The sequence below is a fragment of the Desmodus rotundus genome, chromosome 8 (genome assembly GCF_022682495.2).
Source record: "Desmodus rotundus isolate HL8 chromosome 8, HLdesRot8A.1, whole genome shotgun sequence".
In the NCBI taxonomy this organism is placed as follows: Eukaryota; Metazoa; Chordata; class Mammalia; order Chiroptera; family Phyllostomidae; genus Desmodus; species Desmodus rotundus.
Genome location: NC_071394.1, coordinates 24366961 through 24379606, shown reverse-complemented (window position 1 = coordinate 24379606; position 12646 = coordinate 24366961). Strand labels below are relative to the sequence as shown.

The following is a 12646-nucleotide window of genomic DNA, read 5'->3' as shown; positions in this document are numbered from 1 at the left end:
TTGCATGCTGTTACACACAGTTCGGATAAACGTAATTAGACAAAAAGGAACGCCACAGAGAGAACTGGTGAGCCTTTCCTGTGTGTGGTTACCATGTAGCTTCCTCTTGAATCGTTGGTGCCTGAGATGCATTTAAAGCGTTTATAAAGACTGTGTAGCCTCATCACCAAGAAATTCACAGTAATTATCAGCTGCAGGTCAGTAGATGGGTGCGTAGATGACATTAATAGGGGATAAAGGGGTTTCCTGACTTCACCCCGTTGCCCCATGGAAGCATCAGATGTTCAGACATCTGTGCGGCCAGCTCACAGATGTGAGGCCGCAGGCACCGTGAACAGAGTGTTATGGTATGCCCTACGGATCATCTGTCTGGCATGATTATATAAATGCAAAGGATGTGTATGGTTTCCATGCATTAATGAATAAGGTTATGTGGGATACTTATAGAAACGTGAAAATATGTGGATTAACTGTGTATTTGGAAATTAAGGTTGGGGGAGGAAATAGATTTGGTGTTGAGGATGTCTCCAAAGAGATGGAGAATCAAGTAAAAAGTAAATGTGCACTGCAAAGCACGATGTCAACACACATGTGTCACACACATGTGGGGTATCAAAATGTTTACACTGGCCTCTGCACTTCAGATGTTCACAGTCTTATTGGAGAACTGGTAAGAACACTCAGAAATTTGTTCAACAGAGAACCCAGAGCTTCTGGAGTGCCGGGCACTGAGCTGTGAGCTGGGGCTGTAAGCCATACAAGGGAGCCGAGTCAGTGGGTGGTTGTAAAGACCACGGGCTTTACAGTCACATAGGCTTCAGTTCTCATCTGGTTGTTGGTTGGGGGTGGGTACTGTAGAAACATGAGAGTTTCTAGGCTTCATTTTAATTAATTGATTGAGTTTAGCAAGTATCCATTAAGTGCTGACAACACCCCAGGCATAGTTCTAGGTGCTGGAGATGTATCAGTGAGCAAAATAGGAAAAAAGAAACAAGCTCTCCCTTCACCAGACTTACAGTATAGTAGACAAGGCAGCCCTTAAAGAAGAAAAATTAGTAAACCGTAGAGTAGATTAGGTTGTATAAGTTCGAAGGTGAAAAACAAAGGAAGGGAGAGAGATGACAGAGGGTATGGGTGGGGCTGCATGTGGGGTAGACAGCGAAGGGACACCTTTAAGTAAAAATCTGAAGGAAGCAGGTGAACTTCTGGGTATTGGAGGGACGTTCACGCAGAAGCAGCATGGAGGCCCTGCGGCAGGAGCCGCAGCCCTGTGGGGGAGGGACGGGAGTAGTAACAGACTAGGAGTTAGGGTATGGCGAGCGGGGGTGGACAGTTTGTGTGGTCTTCACATGTCATTGAAAGACATTGCTTTTATTCTGAGGGGGCTGAGAAGTCAATGGAGGGTTCTGAGCAGAGGCCTGACAGCTGGCAGATGGTTCTGATTGTGGTGGGGGCAGACAACTGCAGTGGCAACAGGGAGGTCAATCAGAAAGCTACGGCAGAAACGAAGGAGACGGGAAATGACGGCTTGGACCAGAGTGGCAGCGTTAGTGAGGTCAGATTCTAGGTGCGTTTTGATAGTAGAACCAGTAAGATTTGTTGATGCATTTGATGTGACTAATGAGAGAAAGAGACTGTATTAGTTTTCTGCGGCTGCCATAACAAGACTAGGGGCCTTAAACAACAGAAATCTATCTTCTCACAGTTCTGGGTCAAGATCAAGGAGTCAGCAGGGTTTTCTCCTGAGGCCTCTCTCCGTGCCTTGCAGGTGGAGGCCTTCTCCCTGAGGCCTCACTTGGTCTTCCCTCTGTGGGCGCACATTTCTGGTGTTTCTCCTTATAAGGATACCAGGATACCGGGCATATTAGATTAGGGCCCAGCCTTATGACCTCAATCTCAAGTACCTGTTTAAAGGCCCTGTCTCCATATATTCATCCTGGGGATTAAGGCTTCACCATATGAATTGCGGCACGGGGTTGCAGGTGGCGGGGCGAGGCGCACAGTTCAATCAAAGGAGAAAGACAACTCCAAACCTGAGCAATTGAAAGAGTGAAGTTGCAGGTTGACACGGGCGACCCTCTGAGGGGAACAGAGAGGTTTGTTTGTTTGGGATTTGGGACAAGTTATATATCAGTTTCCCATTAGACATCCCAACAGATAATGTTGACAAAGCAATTAGAGTACAGGTCTGCGGCCCAAGGGGGAGTTCCAGACGGGAGGTGTCAGCCTAGGCTATGTCAGCATAGATGGTGTTTAACGCCATGGGACTGCATGAGATTACCGAGGGAGTTGGGGCATGGAGATGATAAGAGGTCAAAGGATCGAGCTCCCTGTATTTAGTGGCAGAGCTGGTAAAGCAGACTGAGGTGGAGGACTGAAAAGGAGGGCCAGGACAGGAGAGAGTTTAGGGAACGAAGTGGAGACAGGGTGTCAAGGAAGAAGCAGAGATTAATTGTGTCAAATGATGCTCATTGGATTAGTATGAATTAATATGGAGTATTAGCAGTTCAATTTACCACTGTGGCTATTAAGTGATCTTGACCCGAGAAATTTTAGTGGAGTAGAGAAAAATAGAGCAAGGAAAAACTGGAATTTCAAGGGAGGATGAGAGGAATGAAATCGAAGACAGCACTTGGAGACAACTCTTTCAAGAAGTTTCAGGAGGGGAGGAACAGGGTGGTAGCTGGAGAGGGGAGTGGGGTTAGGGAAGGGATTCCTTTCAAAGTGGAAGAAATAATGGTATGTTTGCATGTGGTGGGAGTGATCCGAAAAAAAGTGTGTTCATCTGTAAAATGGGGTAAATAATAGAACCTATCTCCTCGTGAAGCTGAGATGATTGAATATGGTAATGCCAGTTATGGAGTGAGTGCCACTGATCGAAATCACAGTCCGTGTCTCCAGGAAGGGAAGAGAAAGACACGTAGACAGAGGCTCGCAGTCCAGTGTCACAGGTGCTTCTGGTGGCATCCATGGGCTGCCAGAGGATAAGGAGGGCGAACCACGGGAGGTGGAGCAGGGTGCTGGGATCCAATTAATGTTAGTGGCAAAATGGCAGTACCAAGTGCTCCTGCCCCGATAAGGGGCCACAGGGAACCCTGCGCCGCCTGAATGCAAGCAGGGGTTTTAATCCCACATGTCGTTTTGCTTCTAGTCTGATTTTCCCCGGTGTCCGCTTGGCCTCTGACAGCCAGTTCAGCGACTTTCTGGATGGCCTCGGCCCTGCCCAGCTGGTGGGGCGTCAGACTCTGGCCACACCTGCAATGGGTAAGAATTCTGCCCCATGGTTTTGTTGCCTTTCTTTTAGATTATTGGAAATCACCTTCCCTAGTTTCCCAGGATTGTTCACAGTATCGTCAGCAGAAATGAGCATTTTATGTTTTAGCAATTAAAAATATCTTCAACTAAATTTTTTCCACTTAATTTATATGCTTTTTAAAGTGACGACGTCACTGATACAATTCTAGATACACGTGAATTTGGGGGAATAAGTGGGAGAGGACAAAGGGGTGGTCAGCCGGGGCCTTTGGGCCAGCATGTCTCTCAGCGCACTTGGCACTACTAAGTCCTGTTTGTCTTTCCCCACACACTACCAGGTGACATCCAGGTGGGAATGATGGACAAAAAGGGACAGTTGGAGGTGGAGATCATTCGGGCCCGTGGCCTTGTTGTAAAACCAGGTTCCAAGACACTGCCAGGTAAAAGCAGAAGAGATTCTTCTATTATTGCTCATAATCCACATTTCGCAATTCAGAGACTTTGTTTTTTATTGGCTGTGAAAACTTTGTTTTTAGGACACGAGTCCATTATCTGTGGTAGTTTGCGTGTTTCTCCTGAGTGGGCATCAGCGAGGGTGGACTGGTAGGCACAACGTGAGCTGTTAAATGAGTACCTATGTGGTAGAAACCACTGCAAAACGACAACTGCCACACTTAGGTAACTCATTTCGTACAACATGTCCAGAAGTAGTTCTTTTTCTCGTTAGCTGGTGTTTTGTAGTATTCTTCAGTTTACCTGGGACTTCAAAATTCTCCTTGGGAATCCTTAGGGTCCTGGAATTAGAATAAAAATAGATATGGGCCCAAAGTAGCATCAGCCTATGTATGCAGGACATTGCCAGTATAAGACCTTTACTTCCTGTAGTTTGTGTGGAGAGAAAGGCACGCACCGAGGCGCTGGTAGCGTGGGAAGTGCCAGACCCCAGCTGCTCTGTGCAGACATGTGAGTCATCAGATCGGATGTACAGAACAGTTAGTTACTCGGGAGTCTGAAACTTGGTTTCTCACCTTAGCACCTCCGCTGGCTGATTGTAATTTTGAATCTCTTAACTTTGCTATCCTTGCAGAAATTTTAAATTACGATGTATATGACCTATTGTACAACCTTGCAGTGCTGATTAAGGCAAGTGTGTGTAGGAAGGTCTTGGAGCCAGTCAAGCTACTCTGCTTTAAAGAATAATGTCTACGTGCATGCAAATGCTTTTATGAAGAAAGAGTTTGGCAGATAAGTTTCGAGCTATGGAATTCATAATTAGTTGCCTCTTCCTGGCTAATTGGGGCATATTACATAAAACCTCACCCTGTACCCACACCACCATCAATAAACAAACCCTTCTGTACTTATTAAACAAATTTACTATCCAAAAAAACCCCTTTTGAGCTTATGATCAGTAAGTGATTGTGGGTGTGGGTGAGTAAAACAATATGGCTTCAGGTATTTTTAATTAGACCTAAGTATTGAAAAATGAAAGATTAAGACATCTCCCTTGAATGTTATTAGGGACTAGAAGCATTTCACCTCAGTTTAATGCAGTGTTCAGATGTATTTAACCGGTTGATGGCAAAACAGTGATCAGTTCAGAGGCTGGGTCAACACTGCCTAAAACCGCCCAAATAGCCGGTAGTGGCCTGCTGTTTACCGAATGATGCTGATGTGATGCGGGAAGGCCAGTGGCTTCGGGCTGCCAACTCTTTCAGGCTAAAGTTGACCCGTCGCAGGTGTCACCCAGGAGTTGGATGTTCCATAACCACAGCTTACCCCTTACCTCTCCTCTGTGTTTTCTGTCCCTAGCACCATATGTAAAGGTGTACCTGCTAGATAACGGAGTCTGCATAGCCAAAAAGAAAACAAAAGTGGCAAGAAAAACGCTGGAACCCCTATACCAGCAGCTATTATCTTTCGAAGAAAGTCCCCAAGGGAAGGTTTTACAGGTATTTACTGACTTGTGTATCCCTTACCTAAGAAAACACTTTCATGGAGTCAACCCTTCTACCCAACATCTTTACTTCTGCTATTCTTTCCTGTTCCTCCCACCTGAAATTCCCGGGGAGCTTCAAAGCAGTGGGTAGTGCTGTAAAGCTGTACACACTGTTGTTTCCTTCACGGTGGGGTACAGACTTGCAAACCCCCATCACACATAAACTGCAGTCCTCCTGGGCTGCTCTCTGGTCTTCACACGTCACACAGTTTTCCTGATATACCTTTGGGTTCTAGCAGTGAGAGACAGCTACCCACAGTCAGTGCCGCTGTTTAACCTGATGTTTGATGTCAGCACGTTAACTGAATGTGTTTTAATTTACAAGTTTTCGGGCACAGGATTATACTGACATTACTCTCCTTTTTATTTTGCCAATAGATCATTGTCTGGGGAGATTATGGCCGCATGGATCACAAATCTTTTATGGGAGTGGCCCAGATACTTCTGGATGAACTGGAGCTATCCAATATGGTGATTGGATGGTACAAACTTTTCCCCCCTTCCTCCCTGGTAGATCCAACCTTGGCCCCTCTGACGAGAAGAGCTTCCCAATCATCTCTGGAAAGCTCAACCGGACCTTCTTACTCTCGTTCATAGCAGCTGTAAAACTGTTGTCATAGCAACCAGCGTTACAAAAAAAAACCACAGGTCGCTAACCCTGGTAACACTGCATGCTTAATGTTGTGTCTTCTGAGCCTGTTTCTAGGGATACAAAGCGATCCTGTGTTCTCAGAGGAAGTCGCACACATTGTGCCCTAAAGAAGGCCCTCAGGTGAAAGAGCAGAGCTATGAAGAACTGTCAGGTCCGGAGTTCAGGAACACTCAAATTTTGGTCCAATCTGAAGCCATGGATTACTCTCAATCAGTCAGTTTCATGCAACAAAAGCCCTTTTCAATGGCACCTTTATATTTTTATCGTCCCTTTTTCTTCATTTCTCTTGACCCCAAAGCCCTGCTATGCCACACACACGGAGCTCTACAGCCATCAAGCCATGTCACAGGTCAAGGAGTGAAGTCCTAGGAAGCATCAGGTGAAAAGCAGGAGACCAAAGAAGTGGTCCGGGACGAAACGTCAGCCCTCCCCTGGACGGCGACCAGGAGCAGCCGCTCCAGCGTGAGCGGCGGCCGACGTGAGAGCTCCAGCGGGCGCCTCACTCTGTAACGCCAGGACGTGTGGGACTCTGGGAAACAAAACTCCGTGGCGACACTGTACTGAATGAAATTAAAGAAACTTTTTTTGCATGGACACAGATTAGCTGATACTTAAATTATTTTCTTGGGGCTGCAACTTGCAAAAAATAAAAATAAAAATCAGCCATTTTCAACAATTTATATTATTTTTAAAATAAATTTCACTAATGCATGGTTTTAAAAAGGGGAGAGAATGCAACAGGGTGATACAAAGACACACCGTGTTTATTCTTTAAACTATAAATCCTAGTCTGTGTTTTGGCAGACATTACAAATGAAAATACTTTCTAGAAAATACTTAAAATTATCTTTATGGGACAAGTATATATTCAATTTATTTCCATGTTAAATATACAAATCTAATGAAGTTCAATATGTGCAAATTGTCCACATCTCATTTTCCCCCCTCCCTCTTTCAATCTTTTATTTTCTTCCTCCCTACCAGAGCGAATATTACACTAAAAAATGGCAAGTTTTTGACCTGATACTCTCTTGTGCCCCATTTTTGATTCAGAGCTGTAGATGCTTCTGAATTTGTGAATTTCTCAAGGGAAAAAATATGTAAGAGCTTTCCTTATATCAAGCATGTTGAAAAGGATTTCGCAACATGACTTGGGAGTACACTACAGTCAGTCAGCATGTGTTCGGCAAAGAAGACGTCGGAACTTTTGCAATCTTTGTACAGTGCATGGTGATGTTATTTTCACCTTCAAAATTTAGTTTACAGGAAAATTCTAAAATCTTGTGGCCATTGTAATGCCTAATGAATTTGTTTTTAGCACAAGCATCATTCATACAGGGGTGAAAGCATTATTTCTAGACGGTCTTAGGTTTCGTTTTTTAATTAATGAAAGCAATTTCTTTAGCCGATTTCCATTTACTATGCGAATAGAAACCCTGCTAAAACTTCGGAGCCCTGAGACACAGCTGTTCATTAATTAATTTTTCTGTAGTAAATTCAGTTTTGCACAAATTATATTTCTAAAGAAATATAATAAGCAGGAATTTACAACCAATAATTTTAAGGCTCCAATTTTTAGGTGACTCCAAGAAAGTCAATCTGCCTATTAATAGTTCCTGGATGCCGTCACCAAAAGTCTACACGCAAATCCCCCGAAGTCAAACCCCTGCCTTTGGTTTTACAGACAGTTGTTATTACCGTTGGGTGGTGCTGCAAGGTCACATTTCTCTTGGGTTCCGTGTTTAAAGGAAAAGTCGCTGGTGAGAGTGATAAACCGCCCACACTCTCTGTTTCTTTATGTGCACTGTGATAGCACATTCTGACAGGTTGTTTGCATTTCTAGCCATCACTTTTGAAATCCACATACCATTTCTTTAAACTAATGCCATGCACAAAAATTGCTTTTTTTTTTTCCTTTTTAAATTCACTGCTGACCATTAAAATCTATCATGCTTGATATGGTGCAAAAGTTAAAATGAGTATCACGAAAAATGCCTTCTCTTTATGTGGTGCAATATGAAAACACCGAGACTGTGTCTTGGCATTCTGAGATCGGTGATGGACCCGGGTAAAGTTGTTCAAAGAGTGAGTAAAACTTCACTGAAATAATTTAGACACTTGTGTACCAGCAACAATTGGTTTAATAGACCTATAGTGTCTATACTCTCCCTTAGAATAAACGTTTACCACTTTCCTGATACTAAGGCACAGTCACATAATCTTTTGTGCATATTCCTATATAAATTATTTCTAATTTTAATAAGAAGGACATGACTGTATGGAATATTTGTACATACTCGTCATTATGCAGTATTTATTTAAAAGTTGGTGTTTTTTTTTAATTTTCACATGTCTGTACCTCGACTTGTGGTTTAGTCGTGTAAATAGCACTGCTCCAGCGACCATCGCTGCCCTGTACATAGAGTGTTTGAAAAGTAAAGGGAATTCCAGTTGGGGAAAAAAAAGGGCAGATTAGTCCCGTAATGAACACCAACTAATGTAAATCAAATTCATTCTGGTGATGGTATTTAACACTTTAAATAAAACATTTTTCTTTACAGATGTTGTATGCATGACTTTCTCCTGCATCTCCCCCAACACATCCCCGGGCCTGCTGCGGCTTGTTCCCTGAACCCCTCATTTAAAGGCAATGAGAGGATCTCCTCTACCTCCCCTTAACAGAAGCAGACTGCTGGTCTTAGCAAATAGCCTTCAGTAGAGCATTTCTTTAAAGTGCTGAAGGATTTCTGCTCAGATCATTAAAAGCTGCTAATTAAAAAAAAAAAAAAAACTTGTTTTCCAGATTGGGGTACTTTCTGATTAAATGACTCAGCAGCTCCCAGAGTTTGTGAGTAAAACGGGCGCGATTCTGAGTCAGCGTGGCCTTTACAGATAGCAGACTCACAGAGAATCATGTGCAGGCTCTGGTTTCCTGGGTGACAATGACGAGGGTAACAGTTGACTTTATACTCTGTTTCCACTGAGGTGTCAGTTCAGCTGTGGCTGGGATGGGGAGCAGTGCAAAGGAGTAATGGGACCTAGATTTTTACCTTTATCATGTTCATGAATGGCCGGTGACGAAGGAAGGATACTTGATCACAAAGCAAAGAGACTGGAAGCAGTGAGGTAGTTCGAGGTGTAATAGTCCAGGAAGGAAGGGACTAAGGCTAGACCCCAGAAGCACCCGTGGGAACAACAAGGTTGCAAATAAAGCTGGGACAAAATTAACCACGTGTATAAAGTTTGGGTTTTTAAAAGAATGTTGGTGCCACTAAACAAAGGAGAAAAGTTGGAGGAGAGGTGTGTTTCAGGGTTGAAGAGGGAAGTGATGAATGTGGGCATAGATATGTTGGGCTCATACTTCTATAAGTAAAGAAAATTTGTTTCTTGATGATAGCTGAAGTGTAGCCTGGACTTGAGGGGAAGTCTCAGATCGGCCTGTTGTATCAGTCAGGATAGGCCAGATTATGCTGCAATAACAAAAGCACACTAAAATCCCAGGAGCTTGAAACAATGGCTTATTTGTCACTCATGCTCCGTGGCCACTGCTGTTCAGCAGTGAACCTGTTCATCCTACTTTCTTCAGGACTCAGTTTAATGGAGGCTCCATCTCTACATGTTCTCACTGATCACAGAGACTGGGAAAGAGGCACGTGACAAACCAAGGGTCGGCTCATAAAGCTGCTGCCCAGGAGCAACAAATGGTACTTTATCTCACATTTCAGTGGCAATAGCAGGTCACGTGATCATTCCTGAGATAAAATGCACACAAAGAAACAATTCTACATGTGCCTTGGGCAGAAACTGCCCTTTGTGACCCACTGTCCTGAGTCCCGTGAGTATTACCCAGAGGAGAGGTGATCGAGAGGGAGCAGTAGATGCAATCTTCTATGTGAGCAAAGCTCTAAGGACAGAACCTTAAGGAACACTCATAGGCCAGTAGGAAGAACGCATATTTAAGGAGGTAAAATAAAAACGGAAATGCAAAGGGCTCAGCTTAGTCTAGAGTCACATCTGTATGAAGCATTTCAGGAAACTTCCTCACTGTCCAACCTAGAGATAAGTCAAAGAAGCTGAGGCCAAGGAAAAGCCATCGGGCCTGACCTTGAAGGAGTTGTGGTTGTCCTTGGAGAGAGGTGCTCCGGGAGCATTGGGACCAGGTATGAAGCCAGACTGAGGAAGGAGTGATCACAAGTGGAGGCCGAACATAAGACTGGAAAAAATGAAGGGAAAGTAAGATGGCTGCTTGAGGGAAGCAGCAAAATCAAAGCTGCTTGGCTAAATGAAATCTGACAGGCTTCATTCGTTCATTCAGCAAATATTTATTGAGCATTTTACTCTTGCCAAACACGGTTTTAGGAGCTAGAGAGAGAGCAAAGATAAGTTTTCTGTTCTCATGGAGCTTATCTTCCAGTATCTGCCTCTCATGGAGGCAGACACACGACAAACAAGTGAACGTAGAAATGAATGAGTGAGAAAGATCATGTCCAGTTATATTTAGTTCCTCCTTTCCTTCTGAAAGGAAGTGTTCTGGTGAGTGAGGAGTGTGGGCTGAGGGGTCGATCCCAGACTCGTCAGAAGGGCTTCTCAGGAGGGGGTGATGTGTAAGCTGACTCCCAGACAGGAAGCATCAGCCAAGCGAGGAGTCGGAGCTAGAGTGTTCCATGGCAGACAGAGCTCTGATGGAAATGCCAACTTCTCACAGAAAGCAGGGGCTAGAAGGAAGATTACAAATTGCTGGGGGTGTGTGTGTGTGTGTGTGTGTGTGTGAATATCTACAGCAAATGAAGGTTCTAGAAGGCATTTTCTTCTCAATGCTCAGTATTCTTTAGTTTAGAAGCATATGCCTTCTCCCTCAGTTAACCCTCCACAGAACCACCTCGGATGTTTGGGAAAGATTGCTGTAGGGTTGAGATCTGCTGAGGTAGGTTCTTTCTTAATGTTTTATATTGTGCAGACTATTTCTGTTTAAAGTTTTTGAACCAGCCCTTACTGGCTTGTCATGAAATACCTTTTATACCTGCATTCTCCCGAGTTTCAGGTTTGCAAAACGGGGTCAAACATTTGTATAAGCTCGACTTTTCTCCAGGTTACTGTGGGTGTATGGCACACTTTCCTTGGCCTACTCTCCTTGCCCACGTGGGTTTTCACAGGAGAAGCTTAAACACATCAGTGCCGAACTCTAGCGCCCACACCTGTGGCCTGAGGAGATGGGAGAGCTCGTTATGGCCGTGCTGTTGGAATGAAACTGCGACTGGAACAAGTACATGCATTTTGTTCGGGGTATGCTACAAAGATTAATTTGTATCAATGTATTTCTGTTGATTCATACTATGCGTTTATTGTCCCCACTTCCACCACCACCCCACCCCACCCCCCGCTGTTGCATAAGGTCCTTGCGGACAGGAACGTGTGTGCTTCCTGCACTGATTACACCCAGCTCCCAGCGCCCATGGAGAAAGTGCCCAGTAAATACTGAGTAAACTAATGTGTCCCGTCCCTCCTGGGGGGACCTGGCAGGAAGGTGGGCTTTCTCTGGGGATCGCCCCAAAGGTAGTCAGTCAGTTCCCATGTGCGAGAGCTGGTCTCGGTACTTGTTAAATGACTTCTTTCTGTCCGCCAAAACAGGCCCAGCCCTGACATCCAGAGAAAGTAGTGAAGACTCAGGAGGATAGGGATGGGGGGGGGGCATCCTTCCCTGAGTCGCTGCAGCACCAGCAATAGAGGGGTGTCCTCTACGGGGTGCCATTCTGAGAGGAGAGAGTTAGAATGTATTATTCCCATGAGGCCACAGCCACGTGCTCCTGCACATGCTGTGTGTGGGGTGAAGCAGTAGAGTGTTTTACAGTCCTTTCGTCACCAAAGCCTCCAAACACCCTGGGGGTAAGCAGCACCCCCATTTTACAGACAGGGTGACCGCCACTTAGTGGATGGTTTAATCTGGCGCTGCTGGTGCTAGTGTGTGGAAAGGAAGGCTGTAGCCACCGCAGCGAAGGAACCAGGGAAGGGTGGCAGCCCCAGACCCCTTCCCAGGGGCAGGCAGGATCACCAGCAATACCAGGAGGGGCCGGCAGAGGGCGAGACTGAGAGAGACAAGGTAAGGTCACGGGCTGTGGGTCCCGCAGCTCGGTCCGTCACACCGCCGCTTGGTTTTAGTACGCCAGCAATTTGGGGAAATCTTGGGCCAGGAGGGTTGGGAACGCAAATGCTGCTTTCAGTAGCTGTGTCGCGTAAGAAGTGGACTCCGAGCCGAGCTGAGCACTGGGCAGCGGGGCACCGGTGGGTGAACCGGACCTGCACGGCCATTGCCTCACTCACAACCCCCACTGGGCCCCGCATTTCCAATAAACAGAGAAGGGAAAACAGAAGAGGGTCAGTGACTGTCAAAAGCCTCTCTGCTAAATCTAATTTAAAACAAAAATGTTATGAGCTGTCATCATGGGAAGGAGCCCCGTTCTCTACAGTGCTGGGGTGGGGAAGGCGGGTCAAGGACACACTTCAAGAGAGAGAAGACGGGTTGTCTGTCTTCCAAGCAGCGTCCTCCTCCCCTCCCCGGGGCCCAAGACGGTCTCGCATTTTCCAGCTCTCTGGTCCAACAGTCAGGGCGCCCCATTCTTTTCAGCAGAGCAGGACCCAGAGGAACCTGGTCCGCATGGGCCTGTACCCTCCCCGAAATGGTGCAACCACGCTTTCCTGGTCCCCATGTCCCCATGCCTTGGGAGATGCGCCAGGCAACTGGC

At 45.5% G+C, this 12646-nt stretch overlaps 1 protein-coding gene across 36 annotated transcripts in view; it reads left to right on the top strand.

The window, feature by feature from the left end:
* The window catches only part of RIMS2 (regulating synaptic membrane exocytosis 2), a 453335-nt gene extending 444981 nt beyond the window's left edge, over positions 1-8354 (top strand). For all 36 annotated transcript variants that reach the window (XM_045181563.3, XM_053929802.2, XM_053929803.2 and 33 more), the window contains 4 exons: positions 3152-3264; positions 3594-3695; positions 5068-5207; positions 5633-8354. In XM_045181563.3, the coding sequence (XP_045037498.2) occupies positions 3152-3264; positions 3594-3695; positions 5068-5207; positions 5633-5851 (574 nt within the window). In that variant the 3' untranslated portion in view covers positions 5852-8354. The remainder of the gene's footprint in view (positions 1-3151; positions 3265-3593; positions 3696-5067; positions 5208-5632) is intronic.
* The last annotated feature ends 4292 nt before the right edge of the window (positions 8355-12646 follow it).